Source organism: Lissotriton vulgaris, chromosome 9, assembly GCF_964263255.1.
Source record: "Lissotriton vulgaris chromosome 9, aLisVul1.2, whole genome shotgun sequence".
NCBI lineage: Eukaryota > Metazoa > Chordata > Amphibia > Caudata > Salamandridae > Lissotriton > Lissotriton vulgaris.
The window spans coordinates 224782686-224796894 of record NC_141697.1 but is presented as its reverse complement, the minus strand read 5'-3'; the positions used below and the strand labels follow the sequence as shown (position 1 = coordinate 224796894).

At 44.8% G+C, this 14209-nt stretch overlaps 1 protein-coding gene across 6 annotated transcripts in view; it reads left to right on the top strand.

Annotated features, from left to right (window-relative positions):
- Positions 1-14209, top strand: part of MIA2 (MIA SH3 domain ER export factor 2) — a 702601-nt gene that overhangs the window by 491933 nt on the left and 196459 nt on the right. For all 6 annotated transcript variants that reach the window (XM_086937351.1, XM_086937350.1, XM_086937349.1 and 3 more), the window contains exons 17-18: positions 991-1081; positions 6085-6223. In XM_086937351.1, coding sequence (XP_086793477.1) covers positions 991-1081; positions 6085-6223 — 230 coding nt within the window. The remainder of the gene's footprint in view (positions 1-990; positions 1082-6084; positions 6224-14209) is intronic.

The window sequence follows — 14209 nt, the reverse complement described above, 5'->3', positions numbered from 1 at the left end:
GAAGATGAGCCCATCTTTTGTTTCCTGATTCAACCCCTAGTTTGAAGGTAAAAAGGACTGAATGACCGAAGGACCCTAAGCTTCTGTAGGATTTCCAGGCAGAATGACAGTCGCTGATCTTGGGAAGAAACCGGTTTTAGCAGTGTTCAGGCTGTGAGAGCTATTTTGCAGAACTTAAATGAGTGTGAGGAGAAGAACGCTGAAGGCATCTGGGTTGTTCATGGCGATACAAGCACTTTACAGTCTAGTATTCTTGTCTCAAAGTTTGCTTTCCTCTCTACGCGGTAATCTGTGGTCTTAGATGCATGCTGTAAACTGTAGTTAACATTATACTGAGAATGCATTTTGTGACATCACAGTATGAACTTAATAAAAATGAAAGTAAAAGCCTATGCCACTACTAATAACACAACACAGTATATAATTATCTGAAAAGTTAATTGCATTGAGATCTATCTTTCAGATAACCCTAGCAAACATTTCTTATATTTTAATGTTATTTTTAAAGTGAAATGTTAAACTGCTTCAAGATGTCTAAACACTGTATCGTATTTTAATGTTAATTAAGTTGCATGTGATAAAACTGATTCTTTTTTTGTTTGGAAGCTAATGCAGGTGATGTGCTTTTGCACTTAAGCTGATCACATGTAAATTGATTAAGACGTTGAATGCATTTCACTGGAAATTGTTTCAGAATAGCGTGAAATCCATCTTGCAATTGCAGTGTCAAATCATTTCAATAGTACGTGAGTTATGCCTTTGCTCAAGTGCGAATTATAGTAATCCTTATAACTCTCACTTTAGTTTTGTACTCTATTCTTAATAAATTATTCTTCAGAGCCAAAATATTCACATCCAACCTGTTAATCTGGTGATAGGTGAGGTTTGAGTATAGCCTTTAGAATTTAAAAATAAGAAAGCTAAATTATTTTAAGGCTTTGGGGATGTAAAAATGTCTAGTGATATTACTAATAAATAATATTTTAACAGCTAAATGCATCTTTGAAAACCTTGGAAGATGAAAGAAATCAGCTGTATGTCAAACTCTCTGATGAAGTGAAGTTTAAGGAAGAACTTGCAGGTATGACAGTTGGTTTACATGTTAATGCAAGAATTCTTTTACAGATATCTTTGGTGCTCTTGTGTTTTTATACATTTCATTTATATTTATAGATGTATAATGGGAGAGAAATGCAAAGTAAGGATGCCAGTTAACTCAAAGATAGGATGCAAGACATTGTAAGGCGGTAGCACAGCAAGCAAGAGGCAGAGAGGCAATTAAAGTAATCTTGGTTGTGGTTGTTTGGATGTGAGGAGTGCAATATTTGGAATGTTTGGTCTGGGTTGAAAAACTGATTGAATAAGTAGGATTTCACTAGTTATTAAAACAGTAGTTGTTGTGCAGCAGTTCTGATATGGCCTGTGTCCGGGTGCCAGACGCAATGAGTGCTACTGCTTGGAACAACAATTTTTTTTTACCAAGGCATGCATTTTTCATCACCAACATACCCAGGCCAGCAGGACGAAAGAATTAAAACCAAAAGTCCTAGAAACAGGTCTTTGTTTAGTCCCATCAATAACAAAAAAACAGAGTACACTGATATAAGCCCCAACCCCCGGAAAAGAGCCCACAGAACATTGTTAGGATTCTCAGAAACGTTCCAAATACTTAGGTCAGCAAGGTGGGCAGTGGAAGGAACCTGTATACTACTTGCACTTGTCAAGTGTAAAACTATACATAAACAGCATCTTCTATTGCAAGGTTAGTGCGTAGAGTGGGAATCTTCAGTTTTCACTTCTTTTTATGGTTAGCCTTTCGTCTGGTGGATTTCACTCAATTCCTTCAAATTCCTCCTGACCCCACTGTCTCCCAATGATGTCCTCTCTCCTCTTTTACCACAAATCATTCTTTCTCCTTCCTTACCGTGTTTGCTGTTGCTTTTCCATAGCACCAGTGGGTGGTGCACCCTCTTATTCTATGCTCTCTGCCCACCCTGTTTCTACCCTCTCTTTCTTTCTATCCAGAGAGCTTGCACCTTGATCTTCCACCTCATCCCCAATAAACCCAGACATCGGCGCACATTATGCAATGTGTCCCAAGGGCACAAATGGGATGTGCAACCACTTTCTACAATCCTGGGGCACGTTGGTATTTGAGAAGGGGCCGCAGACGCTTGTGCTGCCCCTAGTACCAGTGCACATTTAACACCAGCACTATCCTAAATGGACCCATATAAGTGAGAGAAACACTTCTTCTCTGCTCCCATGCCATATACTAGACTCTGGCGCTGAGAGAAAGAGGCCATCAGGAGGCACACTGACTGACTGAGACTGAGTGGTGAAGGGGTTCCGATGGTCACCCTAAGGCCTTTTCCCTGCAGGCAGGTGAAGTCACTAACTGCACCTGCCTTCAGGGAGATCTCTGCAACCCATGAAAATGTAAGCCGGTAGCCACCTGCACTGTGAAAGATGGACTGGCTACTTTAATTGTCCGGTCTGTCTTTTGCTTATGCGCTGCCCCCAGGTCAACTCACATTCTTAGCTGCCCAGGGGGCAGCACATTGTCAGTAATAGGGCATGCTATACCTGTATGCACGCCTAGTTAAAGGTGTGCCGTGGTGCAAACCGAGACAGTGCGCCATTACTGTAATACACCCCAGAATGCTTAATTCCTCACCATTACCGTTATGACACTTAACTTCTGGTATGTGTCTGGTCAGTCCATGAACTAAAGCACTGGCTGGCTCTTATGCATGATCTCCCTCGTCTTGTACTCACCCTGCTGTTTAGGTCTCGCCTAACGACGCAGCACATGCGCTGCTTGCCTTAGAGAGATCTATTGTTGTGGATTTCTTTGCGAAGGGGGTTAGGACATGTGCACTGCCCCAGAATACAGGTGATGTGCACGGCTCGCCGCGCCCTTCTGGACAGCCTTTATGCATGTCCACGCGCCCAGAAGGCAGGAGATGAGCATGCAGGTACGCAGCAAAGCTGAAGCTTGAAAACTAATACAGCAGGCAGACGAGATGAATGAAATACTATTTGTAAAGCACGATGGCTACCCTGGGGCCTCCCAGTGCTATGTACAATGCAGCCAGTAATCAAGATGAATTAGATGCAGTTCTTAAAGAGCAATGTTTTTAAAAGTCTACGAAAAGACAGCAAATTGGGCTTCTGACAAAGAGAAATAGGGAGAAGATTCCATAGGGTAGCCAAATTATATGCGAATGATCGTCCACCAAATCTTGCTCTTTTTACTTTAGGTGGTAGGAGAAGATAGGCAGTAGTTGACCGGAGGTTGGTAGGGGGTGACCAGGTATTGGATGATGGCAGGGCCATGCTTTCAAAAAGATTTGTGGGCTAGGCACATGGCTTTAAATTGGATCCTTTCTCTGTTCGGCAGCCAGTGCAGGGTCACTAAAGCTGATTTTGCAGACTGTTGGGGAGGAATCTGCAAAAGCAGACGAACAACAAAAACACTGCACGAGTATAATCGTCGCCAAAATTGTTGTTAAGTAATTCCTGCTTGATATATTTGTTAATCAAGTACTGAAGTGGGAAGGACCAACACGTCCAGCAACCAGAAGGAACCGCTTGTCACGAACGTTATAGAATCCCCGCACTAGACCCATAATGACATATCAACATTCCTGAGAGTGCGGATAGGAATTAATTACACGCCCCCATGCCAACTAAGTATAAACACACAGCCTTCTGAGCCAAACGTACAGCGATGATATACCTGTACAGCAGACTAATCACGTACAATAGGTGCACAAGACACCACACACCTGTACACGAGCGGTACATTAAAAATCCAGCATATACGTTGTACCTTGAGCAGAAAGCCACCTAACACCTCTTTCAACTTCTGCAGGTGCTTCTTGATGTAGGAGTGTCCCTTGCCAGTGAAGGAGGTCTGTCGGCAAACCGAGCAATAGTGCACCCCCATGACTGAACATAGATGGCAGGTTGTGTGGCGGCCGTCATCTCTCATCCCCCCTGGAGCAGACAGTGCCGCCACCATCTTCTGAAGATAAAATATTTCTGAACTTTGTTCCGGGGTCACAGGCCATAATAGCTACAGTCACTAGGACTGAAAGTATCATCTAGAGCATTTCGCAGTTCTATTTTATTTTCTGCCAATATAAACCGGGCTCAATGTTGGGTGGAAGTTTCAGATTTTTTTGTAGCGCCTTGAGCTGCTCACTAGTAGCACAGTGCTCAGATTTCCATTATTCCGGCTGTAGTGCAGTTGATCAGTTGTTATCACAGAGGTACTAAAGTTAAATAAATCACCTCTTCTCCTCCCGTACCAGGGTTTCCAGTGCACCTAAAATGTAATTGGCCGCAAGTAGAAAGTTTGGCGACATCCGCTTCAGCTCATAACGTTCACGCATGCAAATATGTCGGTGCTGTGCGCGCATCAGGGATACAAAGAAGTCTCCCAGGTGCAATTTCTGCAGATTACATTACATGTAAGTGTTGGAACTTGTAATATTGGCCTTCCTTCCTATATTACATATTTTATTGATAGAACGTCCCCCCACCCTTGCGTCTATCTCTGGAGTTTCTCGCCTCAGCACACCAGGGTATGCCTGACTTCCGGTGCACCAAATACATCACATTTGGAAACAGTGCTCACATGGAAACAGGTGAAACACAAACCAAGACCTCTGCTCCCTTTAAGAAGATGAAACCACCAACTCCCAGCGTCCATCTCTCCTGTGGACCACACCGTCACCTTGACTAACAAACATTTGCAATGCAATAGGTCTAGCATTTACGCTAGTTTGAGCTATTGACATTGTAAATGACAATGCCTTCTTTTTGATTTTTTAAAACTTAAAAAAAAGGCATTGTCATTTATAATGCCAATTGCTCAAACCTGCGTAGATGCGAGACCCGTTGCATTGCAAATGCTTGTTTTCCTACTGCAAATGCTCACTTATTTGAAAAGACCAAGATGTGAGCTGATCTGTGTACATGTAACTGTTGCTGATGTATGTAATGTATGGTGTTTGAGTGATGCTGGCAGACCAGTGGTATGCATCACTGAGCCTGTATTACAATTGGCTATCTTTGAATGACCCACCGATTGCCGTACCAATTCCCTCAACAGCATAACATGTGACAGTTGCCTATTTGATGTGGGATAGAGGAAGGGAGGAGAGATTTTTCACAAATCATTGGTGAATTATGTAAATTCTGTTTTGTGATTTTAACTTTTGAGTCAACAGCTATGGTTTAATTGGAGGGAGGTATAGAGCAATGTAAACCGAGTTCACGGGGAAACTTCCAGAATAGAATTTTAAATGAATAGTCAAGCAAATTGTCCCTTCAATAATGTACTGTACTGTATGTACAGAAGTTCAAATTCATTTTATTTGAATGTCCAAGACAATCATAAAAGGTAAACATAAAAGATTCTTCAAACATACATGACACTCATTAGCATCAATATAAAGATACATTAACTGAAGTCAATACTTGTTCCGGTAAAACTGAAGAAAACTGCTTACTCTAAAACAGACATCACTACTTGCCAATGATTGTAGGAACCTAAGGGCGACATTATTGTTTAAAATTGTAGGATTTAAAAAGAGGTCATAGATAAAGTTTCCTAAAAGGTTTATACAGTGTGCAAAATATCATAAAGTGTAATGAAGATTGAGTGGAGACATTATCACAGGCACATTTCTTATCAGTTAAACTGCCATAATGAGACAGTAGAAAACACAACATATAACACATAATACCCGCCATTAGTTTTAAAAGTAGAGCTCTTTCTCAGTTATTGGTCATATACGTTAAATAAGGCTCTAGACAAGCTTGCTCAATTATAGATGTTCCAGTTCCATATAATATTTGTCTAGAAACAATCATTTCACAGTGATTTTATCAGCCTTACGTACAGATGCAGGATTGTCAAACAAACCAAACGGAAGAACAGAGGCTTCGACTGGTAAATACAACATTCTCTTCGGCCAGGACGATTCCCATAGAAAAGCATAGTACAGAATTTACACAACTGGCAAATTCTTCTTGACATCAAGTGACATTAAAGTTATGTTTTTTTGGCAGAACGCATTGACCAACTACAAAAAGAGCAAAGCACGCTAGACTCCGAAAACTCCCATTTTGAGTCTGATGTTCAGAAGCTGCAGCAGAAGCTGAAAGTCATGACTGAAATGTATCAAGAAAATGAATTGAAGCTTCACAGGTACCACAACATATATGGGGCATGTTTTCGTTGTCACAGCATTTGGGTTTCACATCCTCTTCATTGTTTTTTTTTTATGTCAGTTGTACTTCGGGCTTAGTTTTTATGTTCTTATGATGCTGTATTTTATATTTTTGATGTTTGTAGTGTACACAGTGTTAAGATGTGCTGCCCACTTAGTGCATTGTGTTTGTTTGTTACATAACAGTTACATCATATTTGTTTTATTATGTCTTTTTGTTTCTTAAAACGTGTGCTTACTCCATGCAATTTGGTACATCTTATTTTATTATTAGATCATTCTTTCTTTTTTTCTTAAGCTGATTTATTCTCCGCAGTAAACATTATTTTCTGGTTAAGAGCTAATGTGAAACAACAGAAATGGCAAACATAGCTCCTATATGTATTGACTACCAGCTGACCATCATCACCTTACGTTTTAGGCTGATCAGCTTTTCATATGCCAAGCATAGATTACCTGGAGCATAGTCCAGATATGGTGCTGTGATACAAGCTGTGGGTGCCTTTTTGGTGATTAGTAATGATTCTGTCAATAGTGTGTTCCATATCTACTTTCTTATTCACTTTTTTTTAATGATGGAGGAATGGATACAGAGGATGGGTTGTACAGTTGGCCTACTTTTGTTTCATAATGTCCTTAGTTCATGGAGATGTGTTCACGATAAAAAAGAAAGAATTAATTTGTCATTGTGATGATTTCTACTGAAAAGCCCTAGCACCTCATAATCTGCTGGAAGTATACACAATATGACTACAGAGTTAGCACCACCAAAGATCTAAGCCCAGCTGCAACAAGCCTTTTGGATTGGCTACTTAAAATGAGGCAAAGAACCCTCCAGAACAACTCATTCCTCACAAGAGAATCTGGATCTAACATCAGTTTAATAAGTGCTGATGACATTCTGCCAGCAAACAACCATACAATGGACACTGCACCATAAACACCATTTGAATATTACTCTGGTTACTGCAAGCAGCTTTCAGAGGATGATCGTCTGTCTACTAATAGCCTGAAAAATGTGATGGCACATGGAAATATTAAACAGCGTGCTAAAAAATAGATTATTGCTATCCCCCCTCAGTACGCTTTGAAAGTGATGACACTTTTGCATTTTCTTACTTTAGATTGTGTAGAGAAATGTCTGTAGTGCAAAAGCTTCGTCTTTAACAAACTTGATTCCTCCTTTTGATGTGTTTTACAGATTATTGGTTTTAAACACAGGGCTGTAACTATGGTCATTCATTTTTTAGGGCACATCCTTACTTGGAAAGTTTTTTGTTTCCACAGTTTCAGTAAATATGAATTTAAAAATTTGCTTTCACTACTAATTTATATGTTTCAGAACCTTGAGAGAAACTAATACAGCTGCTAGTCTCCAAATTTAGATCTTCACTAAAGTCACATATTACATCAGGAGGATAATCTAATAAACCTTGCCACTTGTTCATTTGAAATTAATCAGTTTGAAAGCCTCTTAAATCCATCCACTTTTTGTCACTTTTTTTTTAGTACATGAGGATCTGTTGTAAATGTTACCCAATCTGCACCCTCAAATATTGTTCATTAGGCATAAGAGTTTCCTAGGGGTTTGAGGTTAAGACATTATTGTATATGAACTGTCTGAAAAGTGGGTGAAGATTTTGAGGTATGTTATAAATGTTCTTTTATTTTGCCTCCTTTTTGGTTTTGCAGCATTTGCTTGAGGGAGACATGATTTTAAATAAGCATGCTGATAAAATCTCTCTGATATCTAACCATGAATCAGTGTGAAGCCCGAAAAGCTTCAAGTCCAAAAGACTCATATTAGGAGAGGGTTACTTTGTTTTTCTTTAGATACGTATTTGAAGGCTGAGTGTTGAGGTTTCAGATCTGATGATAAGTTGGCACATATAATCATAAAAGAGAACTGTACATAAATAGATAGCTTAGCTTGAGACTGTATCATCAAAGAAATTAAAGCTCTTCAGCTTTGTTGACACCTGTCTGAATACTGCATTCAGGATCATAATCTTCTGCATCAGCTCTCTGTATCAGTAGAATCTTTGCTTTGAAAATATTTTTCTCTGTGTCGTTGTCCAAACCAATTTCCTCAGTATCTATTTTTATTAACTTTATTCATGAAGGTCCTGATGCCATCCGCTTCAAGGGGTTTCATTCCCTAACTTAACATTGCCTTGGTATTTGTCACAGTGAAGGGGAGGTTAGCTTTACGGGTGCGTCTTTCCCAGCCACCGCTATCAAAAGCCTCAAGTTCAAAGCAGTAGACTGAACATCTGTCAAACATAAAGACCATTAGCCATTGAGATGAACTTCCGTTTTTTCTCAAGCTAAGACATTATTTGACACAAAGAGATTCTTAAGGTCTCACAATCGGTTGATAGTGATGACATTGGTGCCTTCAGAGGAACTGGAAGGGGAAGAGGCACGGAGTGCTTGGTATGCCTGCAAATAACACCCCTTTTTGCAGGAGCTATCATTGTGTAGACATACTTCACTATTGGTTTCTCTGGCCTAATTTACATGTCTGCAGCAGAATATAGTTTCCTTTCCAATCCTTAACTTTATTTCGATCTCATGGACCATAAAAGTACATAATCAAAAAATTGCTCCCGAGCGATTATACACAAGTGAACTATATGTAAAAGATAACCATAAAATTAGTTCATATAAAAGAGAGCATGCTAAAAAGTGTCCCAATAAATAACTATACAACTTGACACATTTGGCGATAATAATGTGCATTTTGAAATCTTCGAGGGGATAAGCCGAAGAAAATCATATCTCAACCCATCCAAATCAAGCTGCCTGGAAATTACTAGAACAGGAACATGTATAGTACGATGCAGTCAGGAGTTTAAAAACTTACTTCATCAAAAGATATTATCATTAAGACTTTAAAAAAGGTAGGAATAGATACATAAAAAAAATACAGACAATGCTAGTTCTAAGACCGTAATGGCTGGTTTAAAAAATCCAACATACATGCCACATTGAAGTTAAAAAACGAGATACAGCAAAGACAATGGGGGCATAAGTGTCGTACTTTAGGACTCTCAGTGCCTCTGCACAATGTACGAAACCTAGATTCCTACAGAGTTGAATAAGTCAATGCTGCCTGGGCAATTTATAGCCAGAGCAGAAAAAAAGACATGTAACTCTGTCTCTTCCTTATAATTACAGGCAGGGCACCCTCTAGGTAGACTTTTGGACCATTTATTCGAAAAGGCCCGGAGCTGTAGAGTCCAAAATCTAAACTGTACATATCATTTCCTTGCCAGAGTTAGTTGGATATCCTTCAGGAAGGATTCTCAGTTTCAGTTTATTACTTTATTATGATCTCCGAGATCCAAAAAAGTGCATAACAGTACAGATATATAATACCTAAAATGTCATCAAAGTTCCACTACACTTAATACAACAATTCATTTTCGAGTTAGTAGAATATTTATAAAACCCATGGTCAAGATTAATAAAATCCGGGGGCGTGGCCAACAGCATGGCCGGTTAGGACGTGCTAACGCGGAGCTCCCGATGAGCTGCTTCCTGATCCGACGACATATTAGGTTCTACTATTCCAAAATGATGGTGGTGGGTCCAAAGGTGTCCTACACCAGATAGGGGCAAGAAACTAGAGGAATTTCGTTGCTCCGGCTGAGAAAATCGCTCCGGAATCACCCACTCGTGCACCCGACTACACCAAGATGGCGGCCGTCAGCGCCGGGGTGAACCGGGCACTGTGATAGCTGGATCCTCGCCCCACAGCTTAAAGTTGTCAAGTGTGGGAGACACAATTGATAGCGTGCGCACCCTGAGCAGACCCTGGAGTCAGCCCCCCTGAGGAGAACGTGCACCACGAGAAGACCTGCACCAAGATGGCGCCCGGAGACGCGGTGGAGCTCCGGCGGTGCTGAGAGGCGCAATCCCAGTCCCCGACTTGAAAACGTAGGGAGAGCGGTGACGGCGGGGGAACTAGCAGACCACTGCCGTACTCCTGAGAAACAGCGGAGCGCCCTAGATGTGAGGGGCCGAACATACCCGCAACACTGCACACTGGGCTGCGAGAGGGCAGCAACCTCTTTGCTATCGGGTCTCAACATAGGTCTGGCTCCTGGAGGAAAACAGGGTACGAGAAAAGGAACGGCAGACAACGCTCGCCTGCAAAGGGATTACTGCGACGGAAGGGAAGACTGCCGGGGCCCCGGGACATCCGCAGGCCACACGGCACCACATTGGACACACTCCTGAGGGACTAGTTCTGGAGGGGCAGCGGTGGTGCGCGAGGAGAGGCCTAGAGGCATCAGTGGATAGCCACGCACAGGTGGCATCGGTATGACACAGGGACCTGCTGCCCTCTTCCGCTGAGTTGGCCAGTCCTGGGACTGCAACAGAAACCAAAGAGATAGTCGACGAAGACATAATAGGCGCTACCGGATCCTCATAAGGCTGCCAAACACCTGGGCACCACTGGGCACCGAGGCAGAGACGGAGCGCAGGACTAAGCCACGGAAGGAGGCGCTCCGGGGGCCCGGGAGCCGACCCGAGTGGAGAGGAGAGACGGAGCCTGCCGAGCTGGTGCAACCCGGCACTGCGACAGTCCAAGGTCAGGAGGAGCAGCGGGCGCCCGGTACGGCAGAGATTGCCCCCGGGGGGTACCAAGTAAGGATCTGGCAGTTATTCGGAGCCTGACCCGGGAACTGGAACCACAGGGCCCCGGGGGACGAGCGGGGGCAGGTCCGTCTGGGACTCCATGTGTGTGGCAGGTCTCTGCGCAACAGTGAGACATCGTGGGAAGTCTCCGGAGAGCTAGTGGCAGAGACTATACTTGGTGTGCAGCACTTGAGCTGAGATAAGGCCTCCCTTTGGACTAGGTGGAGAACGTGGCAGACATTGGGTGCACTGCTACAGGGGTCACTGTTAGACGCCATACAGTCGGAGATCTAAAGGGAATGGTAGTGGAACCCCTCGCTGCCGATCCGGCCCAGGCACAGTGACTCTACCCTTGCTAGATAGGGGCAGTACCAACGGGCTCTACCAAATAGCTGGACACTACCTTTGAGCAGGAAGCTGAACCTCTATGGAGATCCCAACACCCGGTAACCAGAAATAGTGTCGCGGACGCCCGGACACAGACAGGAGCGGTCTCCCTGAGCGCACTCCGCCAGGCACGGGTAGACTGCCGAGGCACTGACGCGGCCTGTGCCCCGTCCACTCCAGGGGTCCGTCCAGAGGCCCGTCCCTCACCACCCCTGACTCTCCAAGACGACGGGAGTCTGTCCGAGCTGCCCCGGGATGCATAGGAAGGGAGCGGCCGAGAGAGACCCCCACAGGAGACACCGGGGCGAACAAACCGGTCGGGTGTTCTCCGCAACAGTCCGGAGCGAAGAGAGGAGGAGCGGGTGGCGACTCACGCAAACATCGGTGAACGGCTAGGGGGCCCCTGTGACTCCGAAGATACTACTGAGGAGAAGGCTGATCCGTTGGAGCGCGACTACTGAGCGAGACACAAGGTGAATATCAATTGATCCCGAGTGGCTGAACCACCTGCTGTGCAGTTATGGGGAAGAAGGACACTGTACCCAAACCGACCAAACAGGGGCCCATGGACAACTTTGCCGCGCTACGACAGATGGTGGACACTCCCTCGAACATGTCTGGCGTGCGCTCGGACACTGATCTACTCATGGGGGCCATTCAGGCATCCCGAGCCGATATCCAGGAATCAAGGGCCGCCCTGGAGGTGAAGATAGGCGAAGTGGGATCCGAAGTCACATTGCTGAGGCAGGACTTCCGAAACTTATCCGACAGGGTAACTTCAGCGGAGGCGCGGATGGGTGAAGCTGAGGACTCGATTACGACCCTGAGAAAAGACATGGCGGAACTCAAGGCGTCACACCACCAACTCCTGTGGAAGGTTGATGACGCGGAAAACCGAGCGAGACGCAACAACCTTCGTTTCGTCGGTTTTAGGGAAGGAATCGAGAAGACGGATATGGTGTCCTTCCTTCACTCCTGGCTGAAAGAGACCTTCCCGGCGGTGCAATTTTCACCCTGCTTCATTATCGAGAGAGCACACAGGGCCCTCCTGGCGAAACCACCGGAGGGTGCAAGACCGCGACCGGTCATTGCGCGCTTTCTTAATTTTTGCAGACAGAGATCTGATCCTCCGGGAAGCAAGGAAACTGGGGGAGATCCGGCTAGAAAACGCACACATCATGATTTTTCCGGACTACAGTCAGGAGGTGCAGAAGCAACGCCGCTCCTTCGACGCTGTGAAAGCGAAACTCAGAGACTTGAAGATTTCCTATATGCTGCTCTTCCCAGCCAAGCTCAAGGTGCTGTACAAGGATCAATCGCTCTTCTTCGCTCATCCGGAGGATGCCTGGCAGTGGCTGGAGGAACGCCCAATCCTCAACAGTAGGGAGGCCGCCGGACGGGAGGAGCTGGTCAGATCTTTACGAAATGGGCCCATGTGGGAATTGCCAAAGACACGCAGGATGCATTCCAGGCGGGCAAAGAGACAGAACCCTGCAACACCTTGTGTGAGTGTGAGGGGCCTAAAAAAGTGCAATAGTGAGCTCACTATTGCACTTTTTTAGGCCCCTCACACTCACACACCCGTTGGCTCGGAATAAAAGAACTCCGCCAAAGTGCAGCCCCCCATGCTGCCCGACGGGCATTGCACCTCCAGCCTGCCGTAGGAGCAGGATACCAATGATGACGCTGGACGGCCATCGGATGGGATGACAGTAGTCGTCCAACCGGTAACCTGTGTGAGGTATCCTTAAATTCCGAAAAGGGTTCACATCATGCACTTCCCCTGTCATATCTAGTGAGAGAAAAGCTAGCTTGAGCCAATCTTTTGGCTCCCACTGGGGAACTCTGTACAACCACTTTGCTTGCCTCTGTGGCATTGCCAATGGCTGACGGAACTCCGCAAACTCCGTGGTTTCCGGGGGTGGGACGACATTGGCATCTCCACAATAGGGGATGTAATTGCCAAGGGGGAATTGTAATCATTCCAAACACTCAGAACTGAATTTGGGCTACATCACTCCCAACTCTTCAAATATACCCAACTACGCCATGTGTGGGGTGCACAGAATGTCCCACTTACTGACATCCCGGAATATGCTCCTTTGGAGGGACGGCTCCTTCAGGAGAAGATCCCGGGAAAAGCGGTCTCCCTAACCTACAAGACCCTGACTAATAATATGTTGGGAGACCTGCTGAAATTGAGGCACACCTGGGAAGGGGACTTGGGGGTCATGGAGGATCTGGACTGGGGGTTGTACTCATGCACCCAAGGGAGGTAGCAATCAAATCCAGGCTGCGACTCATTCAGTGCAAGGTGCTCCACAGGGCGTACTATGACAGACTAAGACTACATAAAATGGGAAAGGTAGAGAACCCACAATACCTCCGGGGATGCCAACAGGAAGGGGATTTTTTTCATACTGTATGGTCCTGCGACAGGATTCAGACATATTGGAAACACCTCTTTTCTGAACTGGTAGAGGTCTTGGGGATCACGCTTCAGTGTGAACCTAAGCTAGCACTTTTGTGCATGACTAACGACGTTGATTTACCACGCCTGCTTATTATCTTCTTGGTACTGGCACTAGTAGTGGCTAAAAGAGGCATTGCAAAGTATTGGGGGGCTCCGAAATCGCCGGGATTGGAGGAATGGAGGAGAGGGTTAGACCTGTACATGGCAGCAGAAAGAGTGACGTATAAAGCAAGGGGGTGCCCGAAAAAGTTTAGGAAAGTATGGGCCAAATGGCGACAGTATCATGGGTTGGATGGGGGGTTGTGAGTGAGAGATCCATGCAGTCATGAGTGATACTATCATAGCTTATGCTTTGAAGATGCACCATCCTGGGAGGGAAAGGGGACTGTTTATGGTGATGGAAATAGACTGCTATGTTTGTTTGTTTTATGAGGGATTGTTGGGGGGGGGGAAGAGT